This window comes from Pipistrellus hanaki (genome assembly GCF_964339955.1).
Source record: "Pipistrellus hanaki genome assembly, chromosome: 15".
NCBI lineage: Eukaryota > Metazoa > Chordata > Mammalia > Chiroptera > Vespertilionidae > Pipistrellus > Pipistrellus hanaki.
The window spans coordinates 39650708-39671393 of NC_140517.1; the positions used below are offsets into that span (position 1 = coordinate 39650708).

The 20686-nt window shown below is 56.4% G+C and overlaps 1 protein-coding gene across 19 annotated transcripts in view; it reads left to right on the forward strand.

Annotated features, from left to right (window-relative positions):
* Nucleotides 1–20686, forward strand: part of POU2F2 (POU class 2 homeobox 2) — a 76948-nt gene that overhangs the window by 45012 nt on the left and 11250 nt on the right. For 6 of the 19 annotated variants that reach the window (XM_084905274.1, XM_084905276.1, XM_084905288.1 and 3 more), the window contains 5 exons: nt 2798–2863; nt 2948–2982; nt 3124–3183; nt 7007–7189; nt 7426–7704. In XM_084905274.1, the coding sequence (XP_084761400.1) occupies nt 2798–2863; nt 2948–2982; nt 3124–3183; nt 7007–7189; nt 7426–7704 (623 nt within the window). Of the gene's footprint in view, nt 1–810; nt 852–2797; nt 2864–2947; nt 2983–3123; nt 3184–7006; nt 7190–7425; nt 7705–20686 lie in introns of those variants that run through there. The other 13 variants (XM_084905275.1, XM_084905282.1, XM_084905277.1 and 10 more) reach the window with 4 other exon arrangements.

Sequence of the window (20686 nt, forward strand, 5' to 3'; positions counted from 1 at the left end):
GCTGAGAAGCAGGGCCTCCCCACAGCTCCCTCCCTTGGTGCCCTCTTATGTCTCAGAATCGTTGGCCACTCGGTGCCCAGTGCCCAGGGCCCGAGCTCCCATACTGTCCCGGGCACCCGCTGCCCACCCACCCTCACCAACCTTAATAGGACTATGTGCTGGCTTCTTCTTTTTTTTTGGCTTTGAATTTTGTGTGTGTATGTGTGTGTGTGTGTGTGTGTGTGAAAACAACATACTTACGGGAAACTGCCCAGGGTACAGCCTGAAGAGCTCTCACATGGGTACAAACTCATGTCAGCTCCCAAACAGAAACGATGCAGAGCTTTTCCAGCCCCTTCAGCCTTCCCCATGCCCTTTCCAGGCTGCATCCCCCAAAGGCACCGCCCCCCCCCCCGACCTGACCATCTGATTTCATCTTGCCTCCTTCGGGGCTTCGAGTACGCGGAGTCCTACTGCGCGCTCTCGGGCCTGGCATCCTTCCCTCGGCGGCAGGTCTGTGAGGCCGGCGGTCCGAGAGGCGGGAGTTTTTCCCTGCCCTGGCGTGTGTCCAGTGCAGACGGACACACCACCGTTGGCTGATCCATCCCCCCGGAGTCATTCCCAGTCCGGGGCCTTTCCTGGAGGAAGGGCTGCTGGGAACACGTGCCCCTGTGGGCCCCGGTGGGCGGGACGCCGGGAGTGGGCGCGCGGGGCTGTGGGAGGGGCGCCTCCTCGCGTCCCTGGCTTGTGCTCGTATCGATTCACACGCCCACCGGCAGCGTGTGGCCTGGCTTTGTTATCAGGACTCTTAACCCCGAGTGACGTTCGTGCTGGGCCATCTCCAGCTGCAGAATGGCTGGACCTCTCCTCAGGTGCTGGGGGTGTCCCAGCTCCCCCTTTAGCGGGCCTTCTAGAGGCGGACAGCTCCTCTGCTCGGGCGGGTCACGGGGCGGCTGGGTTCGGAGTGACCTGTGGGAGACGCATTTGGGTCTGAGTCAACGTCACGAGTGCGGCCTGAGGCCAACCTGGGAATTGGGTCCAAACGAAGAGCATGGACTCTTGGGATGGGAGTTGGGGTCCAGGGTGGGTCAGGGGATGGAGAACGGGCCAGGCAGAAGCCCAGATTAGTGCGTGCGTGCGTGTGTGTCGGGGTGGGGGTGGTCTAGAACCAGGAAGGATTGATTGGTCTGGGGTCGGTGTAGGGTGAGATTGGGTGGGGTGCCTGTTGGAGGTGAGGCAGGGGGAAGTCAGGACTGGGGGTCATTCGCCTGCAGCGGTCGTGATTAAAAGCAGGAACCCTGCCCAGCTGGCGTGGCTCGGTGGTTGAGCATCGACCCATGAACCAAGTCATGGTTCAATTTCTGGCCGGGGCCCATACCCCCGGGCCAGAGGCTCGGTCCCCAGTGTGGGGCGTGCAGGAGGGAGCTTATCAATGATTCTCGCTCATCGTTGATGTTTCTATCGCCTCTCCCTTCCTCTCTGAAGTCAGTGAAAACGTCTTTTTTAAAAGCAGGAAGCCTAGCCGAAACCGGTTTGGCTCAATGGATAGAGCGTCGGCTTGGGGACTGAAAGGTCCCGGGTTCAATTCCGGTCAAGGGCATGTACTTTGGTTGCGGGCACATCCCCAGTAGGGGGTGTGCAAGAGGCAGCTGATCGATGACTCTCTCATCGATGTTTCCAACTCTCTATCTCTCTCCCTTCCTCTCTGTACAAAATCAATAAAATATATTAAAATAATAAATAAATAAAAGCAGGAAGCCTAGAGTCCTGGAGGCTGGGGTCCGGTCTCTCCTGTCTCACTGCTTTTGGGGAGGGGACACCCCCTCAGAGCCTCCTTCCCTTCCCTGTGAGAGCGGGGTACTACCTGCACCAATGACGACTGGTGTGAGTGTGGTGCTTGGCACGGGTGAGCACTCGGCTGCCTCTGGCCGGCACCGGAGCGCCCAGACGGCCACAGTCTCCGTGGCACTGTGTCCCCCGGTGCCACTTCCCTTCGTTCCCGGGGTCCACAGAACTGTAGAAAGGATCGCGTTTTAGGGGCCAGGTGTCTTGCTGGGGTTTGGGGATGCAGTTGGAATTCCAGACTGAAACCCCAGGTGAGGTCTAGGATTAGGTTTGAGGACAAGGTCGGGGGGCAGCGCGGGAAGGAGCTGGAGCTGGAGGTACTGAGATCGATCAGAGCGGGGCTGCCCCTCAGTGCAGAGGGGAGGAGGGAGGAGGCGGGGGGGGGGGGCAGTGAGGTGTGGAGGGAAAGTGGTGGGCTGGGGAGGCCGGGGCGGCCGGCAGCACTGAATCACCCCGAGATCTTCAGACGAGCTCCTTTGGGGATGCTGCCGGCCTGTCACATCCCCCGGCCCTGCGCAGAGTGGAAAACACGCCTCAGTCGAAACCTGGGCAGGCAGCACGGGGCTGGGGCCTGGGGCTGGGGCGGCGCCTGAGCAGGGGCCGGGGCCTGGGGCGGCGCCTGAGCAGAGGCCGCCGCTGAGCCTCCCCTTTGGAGCCTCACAACCTCCCCCCGGGCAGCCGGGCCGCCCGCCGATGCGTCTCAGGACCCCCGACCACTGTCCACACCCCACCCTGCCCCCCGGGGCCACCCTCCCTGTGCACCTTCCGAGGGAGGGTGGAAGCGGTCAGGCAGGAGCCGCAAGGCCTCAGGCCCCTCGCTTGTCCTCCCAGCAGAAGGCACGTCTCTCGGAAAGAGACACTTGCCAGGTGGCAGGGGGCTCAGGGCTCGGGGCTCGGGGAGAGGCTGTGGTGGAGCTGGAGGAAGGGCCGAGCTCGCCCTTCCTCACCCACTTCCGTCCTCCTCTGTCCCCAGAAATAAGAATGTCTAAGCCCCTGGAGGCCGAGAAGCAAGGTCTGGACTCCCCGCCAGAGCACACAGGTGTGTGGGCAGCAGCGGGCGGGCCGGGCGGGTGGTGGGAGCCTCCGGGCAGCGGTGACACCTCCTCGCCCCCTCTCGTTGCAGACACTGAACGAAATGGACCCGACACTAACCACCAGGTCAGGGGGCGCGGACCGGCCGGGGGTGGGGAGGCGAGAGGGGGGTGTAAGGGGGCTGTGCGGGGGTGTGTGGGGGGAGACAGGTGTCAGAAGCCGCTTCATCTCACTGGTCCCATCCCCACCCCAACTTTCTCTTCTCAGAACCCCCAGAATAAGACCTCCCCGTTCTCCGTGTCCCCAACTGGCCCCGGCACCACCAAGGTAAGCACCTGCCAGAACAGCCAGGTCGAGGGGAGGGGGTGCTGGGTGTTGGGTGGCAGTTGCCTTTGGAAGTGTCCCACAGGCCTGTCACGGCCCGGGGCTGAGGGGGGCCCTAGCCCTGGTACCTCGGTGACAAAGCTCCTCCCACCGCTTCTCACCCTCTGGCTCCTGCCCCAGGCCTGTGACTCACCCGGGCTCCTTCCCCTTCCCTGGGGGGTGGGGGTGGCCAGGGAAATCCCCCCCAGAGCCCCAGGGCGATGAACAACAGGAAGCTGAGGGCCCGCCCCCATCCCAACTTCCCTGACTGAACTGGGGCCTGCCTCACCCCACCCTCTGCCCCCCAAGACACCCTCAGGGGGTGGGTGTTGGAGGGTGGAGGGGTCAGGGGGAGGCAGGCCCAGTGAGGGTGGCTGGGGCTCTGAGCAGATGCTGTAGGAGAGGACAGTGGGGAGGCGGGAAATGGCCAAACAGAGCAAATCCCAAATCCAGTTGGGGCCCTGCTGGGCTTCCCGGGTGTCTGGGGCCCAGGTCTCCACCGTCCGGCCGGTGGGGCAGCTGGCAGGTCCGGAGGCCTGAAGGCAGCCCAGCGGGCAGGGCCGTGGGCAGGACTCCTGATCGGGCGAAGGTGGCAGAAGGATGATGAGGGGCTGGGGGCTGCTGTGTGACCGTGGGAAAATCACTCCCCCTCTCTGGCAGTCAGTGAGGTGGCCTCCGAGTCCCTCCACAGCCAGGTGCCCGGGGGATGCTCGGTGGGCAGGTGCCCAGCGGGACCTCCCTCCCTCTGACCGCGGGTTTGGCTCTGACCTTGGCCTTCAGAGCCAGCCTCTCCCCCATGCGCTCCTTCCTCAGCTGAGTCTGTGCAGCCTGTCCTGGCCCCAAGGCAGCCGGTTTCTCTGGTGAAGCCGGTGGGGGGGGGGGGGCCTCGCTCCCCTTCCCAGGCCTGCGCCCTGGTCCCGGGGAGAGCTCAGGGCTGCCCCGCCCTGGGCCTCTGTTCCCCACCCCCTCCATCTCTCTCGTCGGTCTTGTCCTAACTGCAGGCTTCACACGCTCCCATCACGGTTTCAGACAAATCCACCCCCATCGGGTACAATAATGTACATCAGACCTTAGTTAATAGGCTCAGTTTTTTTGTTTTTTAAAAATATATATATTTTATTGATTTTTTACAGAGAGGAAGGGAGAGAGATACAGAGCCAGAAACGTCGATGAGAGAGAAACATCGACCAGCTGCCTCCTGCACACCCCCCACCAGGGATGTGCCCGCAACCAAGGTACATGCCCCTGACCCGAATCGAACCCGGGACCTTTCAGTCCACAGACCGACGCTCTACCACTGAGCCAAACCGGCTTCGGCAGGCTCAGTTTTTTAAAAAACTGTTTTATTTCGGGGGATGTGGAGCGGATACAAAAGTGGAAAGAAGAACTCAATGAAAACAGCCTCCCAGGTACCCCTCAGTCAGCTTCACAACCACCGACTCAGGAACTGGCTTGCTCTTTCAACAGCCGAAATAAATGTGTGTTTTTTTTTCAAATGGAAATTTCACGAATGGAAAACCAAAATCACTTGCCATGGAAATAAATGCAGTGATTATTAAAACGTACCAGAGATGCTTGCCCGCGTCTAAGGGCCTACGCCTGAGGCCTGCCCTCGGTAGCAGGGGACTGGGCCAGCTTTGGGAGACTGGCAGCTGACGGGGACTTTCGTAGGAGAGCAGGGAGGCATGACAGAGCTCTGGAGGAGGACAAGTGTTCTCGCCAAGGCTATCAGTGCTGGGAGGGGTTTTTATTTTATTTTTTAATTATATACTTTTACTCCAGCTTTCTTGTTCTTTTTATTATTTTTTTATTTTTTTTTATTTTTTACAGAGAGGAAGGGAGAGAGATAGAGAGCTAGAAACATCGATGAGAGAGAGATAAACATCAACCAGCTGCCTCCTGCACACCCCCTACCGGGAATGTGCCCGCAACCAAGGTACCTGCCCTTGACTGGAATCGAACCTGGGACCTTTCAGTCCGCAGACCGACGCTCTATCCACTGAGCCACACTAGTTTTGGCTAGTTTTTTTTTTTTTTTTTTTTTTTTTTTTTAATTTTTAGCTGAAAGATGACACACACATGATCCTCAGTGTACCTTTGCGTCACCAAAGCAAGACACAAACACGCCCAGACTTCCAGGAATCGGACCTTTCCTCCTGGGACACTGGGCGGCAGGTGCTCCGGGTGCCCCCGCTGGGCCTGAGTGTGTGTGATTCCTCCAGCCGTGCCCCCTCCCGCCCCGTGTGTCCGTTACCAACAGACCGTCCCCACCCCCACCCCAGGCGAGCCCACCGTTGCCGGGTGTTTGTGTAGGAGAGGAAGGAGGCCAGGCCGCGCTGTGCTGGTCTGCCCCAGGCGCTTTGTGTTGTCCATCCTCCCCGAGGACACGTTTTCCATTGATTACTAGAGAGAGTGGAGGGGCCGGGCGGGGTGGGGGGGGGAGAAACGTGTTAGAGAGACACATCAATTGGTTGCCTCCCTCAGGCACCCCAACTGGGGCTGGGAATCGAACCTGCAACCCAGGTACATGCCCTTGACTGGGAATCAAACCCGAGACCCTTCGGTGAGCAGGCCGACGCTCTAACCACTGAGCTACCGGCCAGGGCTGCCCTATGCTTTTGGTGCGAGACGCCTCCACATCCTGCAGAGAACTGAGGAGCAGCGGAGGGGCCCGGGAGTGCAGGCTGCCAGCTGGCAGTGCCTGGGCCACCTCGGGCTGCAGGTGTGTTTTCCTTGTCCGGCAGCGTTCTTGCTTTAATTTTATTATTTTTTAAAAATATATTTTTATTGATTTTAGAGAGGAAGGGAGAGGCAGAGAGAGAGAGACAGAAACCTCAATCGTGAGAGACGATCATTGCTTGGCTGCCTCCTGCACACCCCCTACTAGGTTTCAGGCCTGCAACCTGGGCACGTGCCCTTTATCGGAATCGAACCCGGGACCCTTCAGTCCACAGCCCGACACTCTGTCCACTGAGCCAAACCGGCTTTAGGTTTTAAAATCTGCTGCTGGCAGGAGCAGAGTAGCAGGTGGGCAGACCTGCCCTGTAGGTGGACGGTCGGGCAGTCTCTTCAGCCCACCCATCCTCTGCACACCTCATCCACATTTGTGCTGTCTACATTTGAATTTGTGACCCATGTTCTAAAGCCGTGGGGGTGTGTGTGTGTGTTTTTTTCCCTACCCTTCGGCCTTTCTTCCAATAAAATCTTACTCACTGGACAAATACGAGATGCACCTCTGTCTGAACAGATGAGGGCGGTGGGACCCAGACCCCCTTATCGGAGATCCCACCTCATTTCTCATTTTACAAACAGGGAAACTGGCTCCCAACAGGGGAAACGTGCTCTCAAAGATGGCCCTCCTAGCCGAAACCGGTTTGGCTCAGTGGATAGAGCGTCGGCCTGCGGACTGAAAGGTCCCGGGTTCGATTCCAGTCAAGGGCACGTTACCTTGGTTGTGAGCACATCCCAGTGGGGGGGCGTGTGCAAGAAGCAGCTGGTCGATGTTTCTCTCTCATCGACGTTTCTAACTCTATCCCTCTCTCTTCCTCTCTGTGTAAAATCAATAAAATATATTTTTTTTAAAAAAAGGTGGCCCTCCCTGTGGGGCGTGTAGGTGTAGGGAGTGTGGTAGCCCATGTGACTGGTGAGGAAACAGGCCCAAGGGGTGGCGGCCTGAGCCCCCCGCCGCTCAGGGCAGGGTCTGGCCTCCTCACCCCCGTCCGTCCGTTCCTCCTGTGCCAACTGGAAGGTGCTGTTGCCACACTCGTGCCCTCTCTTTGGTTCGCAGGTGGGCATTCTCTCGGGCCTCCACTTAACATTCTGGGGTCCCGGACCCTGCCTCTCTCCCCCCCAGATCAAGGCTGAAGACCCCAGCGGCGACTCAGCCCCAGCAGCACCCCCGCCCCCCCAGCCGGCTCAGCCGCATCTGCCCCAGGCCCAGCTCATGCTGACGGGCAGCCAGCTCGCCGGGGTAAGTGCTAGGGGAGGACGGGCGGGGGCACAGGCCAGTCGCCGCTACCTGATCCGAGACCGTGGCCGGGGTGTCCCTCCAGGACCACGGCCGCTCTCTGCCGCTGCCTCGCGCCCTGCTCTGCCTCCTGGAAGATTTGCTCCCTCAGCTGTTTGGCTCGGGTACTAACCCCTCTCTCTGCTTTCTCTGCTCCTCCCGTGGCCCCCTGTGCCCCTGCTGCCCCGCCCGCCCCACAGCTCACGGCGCTGATGCCAGCTCAGCAGCAGCTCCTCCTGCAGCAAGCGCAGGCCCAGCTCCTGGCCGCCGCCGTGCAACAGTCCAATGCTGCTGCTGCTGCCGCCGCCGCCTCCTCCACCTCCTCTTCCTCCTCCTCCTCCTCCTCCTCTGCCTCCTCCTCGACCTCGCAGCCCCCAGCCTCCTCTGGGGGAGGCGACCTGCCACCACCACAGCCTGCCAGCCAGCCCCCTGGAACCCCACAGCTCACCTTGTCCCAGCCCATCCAGCTCACAGCACAGGTAAGGGCGCCCCGGAGCCCAGGGCTCCCGTGGAGGACCCGCAGGGGCTGAGTGGGCCTCGTGGCTCATTCCCACCGGCAGCCACATGCCAGGCAGTTCCCGGCAACCCTAGGGGGCCCTGGCAGATGCTGTCTGTCCTTCAGGGGGCCGGGGAGGCTCAGAGAGGGCGCGCCCTCCACAGGAGGGAAGGCCCGGCTAAGCACTTCCTACGCATCTTGCTGGGGGTCACAGCCACCTGGGAGGCTGGCCCGTTACCCTCACCTTACAGCGGAGCTGGCCAGGAGGAACCCATGGACGTGTGGGTGCAAATCCAAAGGCTGAGTGAGGGTCAGCATGAGGGCCTCGCACGGGATCCCAGCTCTGCTGGTGAAGGGATCGCTCTTTCAGAAAGGGGGGCTTGTGATCGCTGAGCTGGGGAGCCCTGCATCCTCTCTCCCCGTTCTGGAGCCTTCCGGACAAACCCTGCTTGGATCTGTGGGCCCTGTTGCTGTCCTGGGATTACCGTGGGAAAGTTCCACAGACCCGGTGGCTTCAAACCGCAGAGAGTATTGTCTCAGACCAGGAGCCCCAGGTCAAGGTGTCAGCAGGCTGTGCTCCCTAGAGGCTCGGGGAGAATGGCTCTTTGCTTCTAGCTAAGGTGGGGGTGGGGGTGAGTGCGGAAGAGAGGGAGGGGGCGTGCAGAAATCCTTGCCGTCTCGTAAATGGGCTGCTCCAACCTCTCCCTCCACCATCTTCTCTCTGTGGGTGTCTGCCTTTGTATCCAAATTTCCCCGTCTTAGAAGGACACCAGCCATTAGATGAGGGACCACCCCAGTGACCTCATTTTAACATGACCTCCTCCGTGCAGACCCTGTTTTCAAGGCAGTCATATTGGCAGGCGCCACAGATTAGGGCTCCTACGTGTCTTTTTCAACGATTCAGCCCATGACTGTAGCCCCTCCCGCTGGGCCTGCTCTCTCCGACCACATGGACACGTCGCCCTCCTGGGCCAATGCCTGGTATCTGGGAGCATTTGAGTCTCCAGCCTGTGTGGTCCCTGGCTGGTGCTGCTGGGCCAGGGCACTGTCCAGTGCCCACGGGGCCGTTCCCTGGGCAGGGTTCTGCCCCTCACGGGCCTCTCCACTCCTGACCAGCATCCCTGCTGAGTCTGTCCTTCACCCTGAGCTGGCGTCGCCTCCTCAGAGCTTCCTGCCTCCTGGCCTGGCTCCCCAGGAACCCCCAGAGCCACCCGTGTCCGCGGCTCCTGATGGCTCTCCCAGCCGTAGCCTCCCCGTGCTGGGCTCGCCATGGTAACCGTCACCACGGCCTGATGGGTGCTAATGTAAGGTGACCAGACGTCCCGCTTTTTAACAATTTGTCCCACGTCCCGCGGCGGGACACATTGTTAAAAAGCGGGACATCTGGTCACCTTATGCTAACGTGACCACCTTGAGTCCACACATCTCCGAGGCGAGAGCGAGGAGCCTGCCCTAGGCCGCACCGAGAGCATGACCCGCAGAACGGTCCGGGGTCCAGGGTTCTAATCCCAGGCTCTGGGGCGGCTGCTCTTCGCTGTCCTTCACGGGACACGTGTCTCGCACTCCCACTTCCCCCCCCCACCCCCCGCCGGCTCCCAGACACCCCAGCAGCTGGCGGTCCGTCTCCTCGGAGCACACACGGAGGCTCGGGCTCTGCACGAGGTCTTGGATCTCGGTGTCCTTGCTCTTGTCCCTCTTCCCACCGGGAAGCAGCTTCCTCCCTTCCCCTGGACAGCTCCTCGGCCTCCTTCAACCCCAGCTGGGCGGGTGGGGGGCCACACCTCTGGGAAGTTTGCAGTGATGTCCCTCTCCCTCCGGCTGCTTTGCTCTCCTGTCTCTCGCCTCCTCCTCGGGGGCCCACAGCCCGGGCCTCTTCTCCTGACCACCGGGCGGTGTCCCAGTCCGTAAGGATCAGAGATGACAGGGAGGAGGAAGGCAGGGCAGCCTTGTGCAGACACCCCTTCCATGGAGGCACCCCTAGAATCACGTCCCCAGGCGTCCTGTGGACCCTGCGGGGACTGACCCGTCACCTGCCACCCCCCAGGCCTGCTTCTCAAGGCCCTCTGAACCCCACGCTGCTTTCCTCTCGCTCCTCCCACCCCGGCTTCCCTCAGCTCCCCCCTCCCCTGCCCGTCTTCTGCTCCTGCAAAGCTGGGCCCAGTCTGTTTTCTGGGAGTTCTGCCGGCCGTGACCTCCTTCCACAACAGACACGTATGTGTTCTGTCCCCTGTCTGGTCTGCCGGACCGCGCCGGGCCCGGCTGAGGCGAGGACCGGCTCCCCTGCCCTGGCTGTCTCGGGCACGGCTGCCCTCTCCCTGCCTCTGCCCACAATCCCACGTTCCCCGCCACTCACCTGTCCTGTGACCACATCACAGACATCTCCCGGCCTCCCGAGTGCCGGGCCCCGGTGACTCACCCCCGGCCTCTCCCCAAGGGCTCCCCGTCTCGTAGGGAAACAGACACCCCGATGAGCCACTAGGAAATGTTATGAAAATACCAGGGAAGTCAAATGGCCCGTGGCCTCCCACTTTAAAACGATAGCAAGTCCGCGGGGAAGCCCCCCTCCGAGGCCAGCTTCCGTGTCGGTGAGACCCCCGGGCAGGCTCCTCCCGGCTCACAGACACAGGGGCGATCGCCACACGCTTTCATGGTGCGTGTGCCCGGCGCTTGGCACCGTGCCCGCCTCCGAGGTGTTTGCCGGATCAATGAGGGACGTCTCGCTGCAGCCTTTCAATCAAGAGCAGACAGGCAGCTCCCCGGGAGGGGAGGGGGCGGGTTATTCAGAACCTCTGGGGGAGACGGAGGCATTGATTGGAAATTTACATGAACTGTTCAAACATCACTCTGTACTTGAAGAGTGAAAGAAAAAAAAATCCCTGTTTTTGTAATATGATGATGGCAACTGAAGCCTGACGAAATCTTCCAGGCGGGCGGGCCCGGGAGAAGGTTCCCGGAGAAGCCTGCGGGTGGGGTGGGAGGAGACAGGCGGCCTCTGGTGCGGAGCCAGAGGCTGCCAGGAGGGCGGCACCTGCACCCAGGTGGGGCGCATAGCGTTTTTCAGGTGGATGAGCTGGAGAAGGGGATTCTGGGCCGTGGGGATGGGGAGTTCTAAGAGAGCAGGGTGGGCTCGGGGCCGGGACTAGGAGCCAGAGTTGGAAGATAGCGAAGGATGATCCCTTCCGCCCTAGGGGAGAGGGTGGGGGTGACAGCCGGGCCACTCAGGCAGCTGAAGAGAAAAGGGGATATTTGGCTCATGTCACTGAAAAGGCCCAGCCTGCATTGCCAGGCTCACCTCAGGAATGGGGGTAATAATGTCTACCTCTCCATCTGCAAGTTAGACCTGAGGCCTGAGGAATATTGTTATCCACAGAGCATTTTGGGAATCTCAACACAGGCCTCCAGCGTGACCATTTAGAATACGTTGGTTCTGGAGCGGGAGAACTGGTGCCAGAACTTAGACTGGCAGCCGCGTGCCCAGGGAGCTAGCACACCAGTGGCCAGCTTTGAGCCCGTGGCCCCACCCCTGAGAGGGGCGTTAGCTGAACCTGGGCTGTGGGACCCGAGAGTGGGGCAGAGCAGGCCCCCGAAAGGAAGAGATGGGTCCAGTTGCTTGAAGAGCAGGCAGCGGGTGCCAGGCCAGCCAAGCCACCCCCTGGAGGGTGTTGTCCGCGCACCCTCAGGCCCCGGGGCCCGGGAGGGGCCGAGGGCGCCGGTCCCTCCGCTGTTCGCGGGTGGGATCGGCTGTGCCCTTCAGCACAAGGCAGCATGGGCGTCATACACCGTCCACGTGGCTCTCCTTCCTGTTGGGTGGTTCTCTGTTGTGTGATGCTCGGTCCCACTCGCTGGCACTTCCTGGCTCCAGATGCCAGGGCCAGCCTCCAGGGGCCATGGGTGCCCGTGCTAGAGACAGGCACCTCTGTCCACGCCACCCCACCTCCCGCTTTTACAGCTTCTCCCAGCGGAGTGGCTGGAAAAAAATCACAGTCATTTCCTGGTATTCATTCCACTAACACTCACTGAGCACCATGTGGATGCCAGGGGCCCACTCAGGGCCCGGAGGGGACAGCGGTGACCAAGGCAGACAGGACACAAAGTAAACAAACCGACAGAACGAGGCTGTGGTGGAGTAAGTGCGATGAAGAAAATGAAACCGGGCGGTCAGGAGGAGAGGTTTCACTGAGAAGGTGGCCGGGGAGAGCCGCGGCCTGAATGAGTCAGCTCCCAGGAAGCCGGGCGGGGGGGGGGGGGGGGGGGTGGAGCTTAGGAAAAGGCAATGGCACGTGCAAAGGCCCTGAGGCAGAGAGCAGTTCCCGGCTCCGAGGAAGGTGGTGTGGCTGGGAGACAAGAGGTGATGGAGAGGCAGGCCGGACCAGGTTTCTCAGGGCTTTCCTTGTGGGGCCCAGCCCGACAAAGAAATTGAAAGTGAATGATAAGTGTGATGGGACACTGTTGGTTTTTTTTTGTTGTTGTTGTTTTTTAAATAGGTGAGTGGCGCGACCCAACTGACCCATGAGAAAACTCTCTCCCGGTGCTGCAGGGAGCATGGGCTGTGGAGGACGGGAGTGGAAGCGGGGAGCCCAGTCCTGGCAGGCGCTCGGGGGGGAGATGTGGGCGATGGGGGGTGGCCGGGGGTATGGTTCGGATAGGTCAGAGATGACTCCTGGGACGTTGGCTTCAGCATCTGAGTGCTGGCCAAGTGGTTTTCTGAGATGGGCAAGATGGGGGGAGCGGGGTGTTTTGAGGGCTGGGGCAGGGAGCCGGGGGCCTTGATTTGGACCTGGTAGGGTGTGACGGGTCACAGTCATCAGGGAGAGACACCCAATAGGCAGACGGCTGTGTGAGACTCGAGCTCAGTGGAGAGTCTGCGTGGGGACTGGAGGTTGTGAGTCGTCACAACATAATTTATGTGGAATCGATAGCCAGTCGGGGCTTCCGCCCTCGAGGGCTTGGGGATGACAGGAGGGGGTGACATGAGGGGGTTGACAGGAGGGGCTGACATGGGGGTGCAGGGGTAGCAGATGGTCACGCTGGAGGCCTGTGTTGAGATTTCCAAAGTGCTCTGTGGGTAATAATACTCCTCAGGCCCCAGGTCTAACTCGCAGGTGGAGAGTTAGTCATTGTTACCCCCATTCTGTAGATGAGAAAACTGAGTCCCCGAGAGAGGAAATGACTCAGTGGTAATGACTGCCATTTGGGAAGGACCACACACGTGAATGAGGATCAGCCTCAACATTCTGCACGTGTTGCCTCATTTAATTCCTTTCACATGCCCTTGAGGTCGAATTATTAAGGCGTCCCCTGAGGAAACAGGGTCTTAAGGAGGGATGGTGCCCGTGGTCCCAGGTGTGTAAGGAGCAGAGCCAGCGGTCTGGGTCTCTCCAGACCTGGTCCTCCCGGGACACCAGGCACCGTCACCCTAGACACTTAGGGAGGCTGCTTACCAGAGCGAGCTGGCTCTCCCCTGAGTCACACAGCAAGAAGCAGGCAAGAGGGCCGAGGCCAAGCGTCTGAGGCTCTCCGTGGAGGGGACCCTGGCACCCCTCTAGTCTGCCCTCGGCACTGTTCCGGGAGGTGGGGTGCAGGTTCACCCTGGTGGCCCCCAGGACAGCGCTCACCGCCTTCCCAGGCAGCCCGTTCCCCCGCTGGGCACACCGACATGCTCCTGCTCATTAGAGCGCCATCGGCCACAGCGTAACGTATGTGGTCTCGAGCCCATCCCTTCCTGTCCTTCCTACCCTGGCCTGAACTTGACACTGTCCGGGTCTTAGAACTGGTCATCATTTGTCAGATGAGGGATGGCCAGAGATGGCCTCCCCCGTCCGTGGCAGTGAAGCGTGCACCCAGGCCGGTTACAACGGCTGCTCTGGGCCCAGGCCCCCTCTCGTTCCTTCCTCCCACATGGGACCGAGCTCGATGGGAAAAGGAGCAGTTACGCTCCAGGTTACCCATGTGTCCTACAAACCATGTGTCTCAGTCTTTTTGCCTCCACTCTGTGACCAAGGTCCCCTCTGCAGCAAAGCACAGTCTTCCCCAAACACCAGCAGTCCCAAGTTTTACCTCATTCATTCGTTGAAAATTCACGGATGGCCTGCTAGGTGCCTGCACTGGGCTCAGGGTGATCAGAATACCGCAGCGCCCTTCTCGGCATTGATGGGCTGTGCCGGCCCTCCGGGCCAGTCTTTCTCCCTTGCCAGGAACTGAGCAGATGATGCACAGAACATCCCTGGCTTGGACCCTTCCCGCCACTGGCATCTCTGAGCTTTAACTTTTCTACCAGCTGACTCGGTGGTAATGCGCCCCCAAGTGGCTTCAGAGCGCACGCTCTCTCTCTAGATTGTGGAGAAATGGGGCCACCTGCTGGCCAACTCCAGTCCTGCGTCAGCTCACTGTTCACCCAGAATCATCTCTTTCTCCTCCTTTAATGTCTTTAGTCAACAACCATTTAGTGAACATCCTCCATGTTCAGGCTCCTTCCTACCTGAGGACACAATGAGGAACAAGGCAGACAAACCTGTGCCCCCGGCGAGCTGGCACCCTCTCTAGCTGGGGAGACAGACAGGAAGCTGACAGCTGCTATGAAGGAAAGAACAGAATGTAATGGACTGAGGAGTGACTGAGGGGAAGGAAGACCCCTTACCAGAGTGGTGGCCGGGGGAGGCCTCCCTGAGGAGGAGGAGGCATCTGATAGAGACGTGAGTGATGATGAGCAGCCAGTCATGTGCAGACCAAGAAGGAAAGGAAAGTACAAAGCAGCAGCATGTGCAAAGGCCCTGAGGCACAGACTTCTTTCTGGGTTCAGTGACAGGAAGGAGACAGATGTGGCTGGATTAGAGTTAGGGAGAGAGGAAGTCAAGGGAGGTGAGGAAGGAGAGGCAAGCAGGCGGCTGGCTCATGCAGGGCCACAACAAGGCGTGAGATTCTATTACAAATGTGATGAAACCCAAAGGTGGCTTTCTGGTTCGATAAATATTTTAGAACAGGAACCTGGATTCCACGGACCACCCCTCAAAGGGGTCGGCGGATAGCATTCGGGGGGGGGGGGGTCTATGAACTTGGAATTGTGTCTCGATTTTTGCTATCCTCTGACCAAAATCCTTCCAAGTATTTCCTCCTATCTTGAATGTAGGCACAGACCACAGTGACACAGCTGGACTCGTGCTTTGTCGCCAATGGAAGGCACAGCTGTTCCATATTCTGTTCAGTTGGTGCAGATCTCTGAAAAATACTGTTTTCACTCTCTGGGGCTTTGAGATGACAGTAGTCATCAGGCCGTTGCTTGATTGTAAACAATAATGTGCTAATTAAGGAAGCCCATAGATTACTATTACCACCATCCAAATACTCGTGATGACTGTACTTCAATGTAATTGATTTCATTTTAAATCTGAGTCACGGCGGTTAAGTTCTTCCTTCGGACTCCGCTGTGAGACCCCTCTGCAGATTTTGATTCATCTTCTCCATCCATTTCCAATTCCTGCTGATTCAGAAAGAAATCTGCACACACCACTCTTTCGGGCTTTTGGAGAGAAAGGGGGGTTTTCATTGAGTGTTGAGCCTGGGAAAGACTGAAGTTAAATATTTTAATCAATCAGCTACAGGTTGTAGGGAACCAGAAAATACTAGGATCAAGGCTTTATTTCCATTCTGATTCGATCAATTCAGTGCACATTTAACGGGGGCTCACCAGGCCCCGGTAAGTGCTAGGGCTGCAAGGAGAATGAGACGCCTCTACCTCCTAGAGTTTCGGTCTGGCAGAGGAAGAGTATCTGTAAGCAAATGCAATGCATGTGAGGCATGCCTAGTGGAGCAGGGTGGGCAGTTTGGTGGGGTGTGACATTTAGATCTTTGCAGGACCTTTTAGAGAAAAAGAAGACAACATTCTGAGGCCAAAATTCGGCATGTGGTCTTGGAAGTGTCCATTGTCAATGGGGTGGGGGCTGAAACCCAGCTTCCCTCATTTAGGGTCAGCCCATGCAGACGGGAGACAGCCATGCAGGTTTCATAGATGGGGGGTGGGGGGGGGGAGGCATGTCGAGAAAGGGAAGTCAGAGTAGATACGGTTCCAAAGGATAGAGCCTCCGGACTCCAGACCCCTTAAGCTGTAGTCTTGAATGATTAGCAGCAGGAGTGAGAAAGGTGAAAGGTTGGAGCATCTGATACTCCATCCACTTTCCAAAGCACATGGAGAAAATAGAGGCCGTGGCAGGGGGACAGGAACCTTGAAATGTGACAAGTCAACTGGTTGGAAAAGCAGAGGTGCCGGGCAGAAGTGACTGTTCAATGTTTATGTCTTTATTTGGACGAACTAAATGTTCAAAATTCAAGAGGTACAAAGGGTTGATGGTGTTGCCAGTTTCTGGTATAGTTTTCTAGATCTGATCCATGCACACCCAAGCAGGTACCTAGATATACTTTTTAAAAAATATGTATTTTATTGATTTTTTTACAGAGAGGAAGGGAGAGGGATGGAGAGTTAAGAACATGGATGAGAGAGAAACATCCATCAGCTGCCTCCTGCACTATTGGGGATGTGCCCACAACCGACGTGTCCGCAGGCCGATGCTCTATCCACTGAGCCAAACCGGTTAGGACTAGATATACTTTTTTTAAAAAACACAAACAGTGGCACACAATACCCACTCTTTCGCCTCTTGAACTTTCTACTCCACCGGACATCTTGGAGATGTTTCACATCAGGGCACAAAGGGCATCCTCATTACTTTTCATCACAGCATAGTATTTCATTGTAAAGATCCACTTGGCCCCTACTGCTGCACGCTCAGCTTCCTTCTACTCTTTTGCTAAAACACCACTTGCTGCTGCAAATATCCCCCTAGAGTAGGGGTGTCGAACTCAATCAGAGAAGGGGCCAAAATCTAAAATCCAGCCTAAATCTCGGGCCTAATGGTTTACTGAACAGTCATAAACTGACAATGTCATAAACTGACAGCGGAGTGCAGTGATGACAGCGCGGTGCGGGCCACATTGCAAGGCCTGGCGGGCTGGATTTGGCCCGCGGGCCTTGTGTTTGACATATGTGCCCTAGAGACATCATTTTGCCCAACTTTGAGCGTATCCCTAGACATGGAAAGTATGTGGCCCTGGCCGGTGTGCTCAGTGGTTAGAGCATTGGCCCACGCACTAAAGGATCATGAGTTCAGTTCCCAGTCATGGGCACATACCTGAGTTGCAGATAGGTTCAATCCCCGTCCCTGGTCAGGGCACCTGCAGGAGGCAACCAATCGACGTGTCTCTTTCACACGATGTTTCTCTCTCTTTCTCTCCTCTTCAAACCTCCCCCCCACTCTCTCTAAAAATCAGTGGGAAAATTTTCTGCAGGTAAGGATTAACCAAAAATATGGTATGTGCAATTGTCTCCTGGCCAGCGTAGCTCAGTTGGTGGGAGCGTTGTCCCATATACCAAAAGGTTCTGGGTTCCATTCCTTGGCAGGGCACATACCCAGGTTGCAGGAGGCGGCGGATTTATGTTCCTCCCTCTCCCTTCCTTTCTCTCTAAAATCAGTGAAAACATATCCTCAGGTGAGGATGAAACATTTTTAAGGTACATGCCAGTGGTCTGCAAACCGAGGCTCGAGAGCCACATGCAGCTCTTTGAGTGGCTCTTCCACAAAATACCATGGCCAGCGCGAGTCTATTTTGAAGAAGTGGCGTTAGAAGAAGTTTAAGTTTTAAAAATTTGGCTCTCAAAAGAAATTTCAATCGTTGTACTGTTGACATTTGGCTCTCTTGACTAATGAGTTTGCCGACCACTGGTGTACACACTTGTAATTTTGATAGACATCACCAAATTACCTCTCCCCAGCGATGTGCAAGTGTTGCCCTCACACCCTAACAGAGCATGTCAGGCCCCATTATCTTTGCCGATCTGACAGGTAAAAGAGTAGCTCAGTGCGGCTGTGTCTGTGTTTATCTCCTTGGGAATGAATTGGAACATCTTCTCACTCAGAGCTATTTGTATTTGCTCTGCTGGGCAGTCACCAGACCTATCTGTTGGCCAGATTACTGCTGGGTCATTAGGTTTTTTTCTTATTGATTTTGAATCGCTGTTCATATATTAGAGAAATAAGCACTTAGCTTCGAGTTTCTTTTATTTCCCCCCAGTGGTTCACTGACAGAGACATTAAGTTGGGAGGAATCGAAGGCCTGTGTCATCCCCCCAGTTTCTCAGAGGGAAAAGAAAATATTGTAGCTGTGAGTAATATACAGGGTGGGGAAAAGTAGGTTTACAGTTGTGTGTATGGAAAATACAATGATTAGTAAGTAATAATACAAGAGTAAACTCTGTTTGGCATACTCACAACTGTAAACCTACTTTTGTCCCACCCTGTAACGTGCAACTAGACATAAAAGTTGCTAAGTAGATTTTGGAACTTTAGCGTTGGTTCATTTGACAAATAAATGTGGAGCACCTACTGGGTGCCAGGTGCTGTTCTAGGTACTGAGATTACAGCAGTGACCAAAACGGTCAAGGTCACACTCTCCTGGGGATGGTGTACCAGTGAGGCAGATGCACCATGAGGGAGTAAATAGGAGAAATATCTATATATATAAAAGGCTAATTGCCCATCCATCCAACTGGTAGGTATGATGTGCACTGACCATGCGGGGTCAGATGCTCCACTCAGGAGCTGCCATGAAGTGCACTGGCCATTTAAAAATAAATGGCACCAAGGACTTGGAGCTGACAAACCAACACTCAGTTTCCCCCAAGTGAGACACAGGCCCTGCCACCACCCCAGAGCGATACTTCACCAAATCGCAGCCAATGGTGCCAAGCCCACAGCCCAGCCCAGCCCAGCCCAGCCCAAACATGGTCACTGTGGGTGCCGAGTAATGATGTCACGTAGCAACGCCTGGCTTCCTCTCCCTAGCGACCAGCCTTCTTGCAGTTTCTTCAGCCCAGGAACCTGACTTGCTTTATAGCCAGGTGCAAACAGTTTAACCAAATATCTGCGAAGCCCTTTCTGTGCCTCGTCTCATTGGATCCTTACAGAAGTCCTGGAGTAAGTAGATAGGAGACTCAGTAGAAGACTATTTTCTTTTCATTAGCTGGAAAATGAAGATTTAGAAAGCTTAGAAACTTGACCTGACTGAAAAGAAGAAATAGTGGACCTTGAAAATGTCTTCGGGTTTTCTCTCTGCACAGAATATAGTTAAACACTGCTGCAGTTAAATATTTTACCCTTTGTTCTCCCTGCGTGATCTACAATAATAATCTGCTTGGTGTTGATATTTACTGCTGTGTTGCTGACAATTACCTGAAAGAGAAGTTGGGGTGCTTCACTGGGCTGGAAAAGGTTTAGCTACATCAGAAAGCAGGTCTAATTAAGCAAGTCTATTCTATATCTATAAAAGGCTAAGTTGACTCGTGCATGCCTGATCTCACTGGTGCCAATCACACATGTGTGTTTCTATCTGTCATTGTTGATCGTGAATTTGGTTGACCCTTCCATTATAAAGGGCGAGGAGTGATATTAAAATATTTCTCCTAATTAATTTCCTTTCAATGTGCACAAATCCATGCACCGGGACACTAGTCTTGAGATAATAATAAGTCTTATGAGAGAGGTGAAGTGGAGGTGGCCTAGGAAGGCGTAGTGCTGGGCTGGTTTAGATTAAGTGGCCAAGGAGGGACTGAGCATAGGACCCAGAACTGCTTGGCAGAGGGCAGAGCACATGGAAAGGCCCTGCGGAAGGCGTTGAGGTCAGGAAAACTAGCACAGGCCTCGGAGGAAGAGCTTAGAGGCCAGGGGAGGAACTCAGGGGTGGTGGTGTGGCTGCAAGAATCCATTGGACCATTTGAGTGAGAGGGGACTTGCTTTTTCTTTTGGAAATGTCCAAACCTAAAAGCAGAGAGAAGAGGTGAGGAACCACACACATCTTCACCCAACTCAATAGATATCAATATCTTGCCAATCTTCCTTCATCTATACTCCTATGTTTTTGTGGAGACGCTGGATTTTTTTTTTTCCTTTCCCTCTTTCCTTGTCTCATTCTTTTCATTGAAGTGTAACAAACACCAAAAAGTGCACAGATAGTAAGTACACAGCTCAGGGGCCCCCACTCACCGAATGCGTCCATCCAGCTGGCGCCCAGATGTAGGAACTGATGACGGCAGCTCCCTGTGGTTCCTTCTAGTGTCTGCCTCCCAGTGTCCAACATGCAAACAGAGCATAAAGGGATCAAACAGGACATTCTCCATTCTGCGGTCAGCTTTAGAAATAGTGCCTGTATTCATTTGCTAGAGCTTCCGTAACAAAGGACCACAGGTTGGGTGTCTTACACACCAGAGATTTATTCTCTCACAGTTCTGGAGGCTACAGGGTGTTGGCAGGGTTGGCTCCTTCTGGGGGCTGGGAGGGAAGGGTCTGTCCCGGGCCTCTCTCCCTGGCTTATAAAGGACATCTCCCTGTGTCTTCCCATGGGCTCCCTTCTGCGCATGTCTGTCTCTGCATACAGCTTCCCCCTTTTCATGTGGAAGCCAGTCCCCGTGGATTGGGGCCCCTTATCTCTAAGTAAGGTCACACTCTGGGCGCCTGGGGTGGGGATTCCAACCCGTAACTGTGCCAAAGCGTTTCCCAAAGTGGCCACATAGTCTCCTCACCCACTATGTGCTGGAATATTTTAAAGTTTATTCCAGACATGATACCGTGCTTTAAAAGGACTTGGTCTGATTTACATTTTTAAACAATTCTATTTGTTCCATGGGATTGTAAGACAAGGTCAATATTTAACCAAGAAAGAAAAGATAAATAGAGAGTGGGCCTTCCTGGGATGGCCCTGGTCGGACACTCCGGAAGTCTGGGGTTGGACCACACCTCCCAGGTGCTCTTGGCTCAGCGCTGCTGCTCAGAGCCTGTGCTCCGTCCTCACTGCCGGGTGCCAGGCCACCCCATGCCGCATCCCCTGGGCTCAGGTGAGGCAGGGGGACTCAGGCTGTCTTT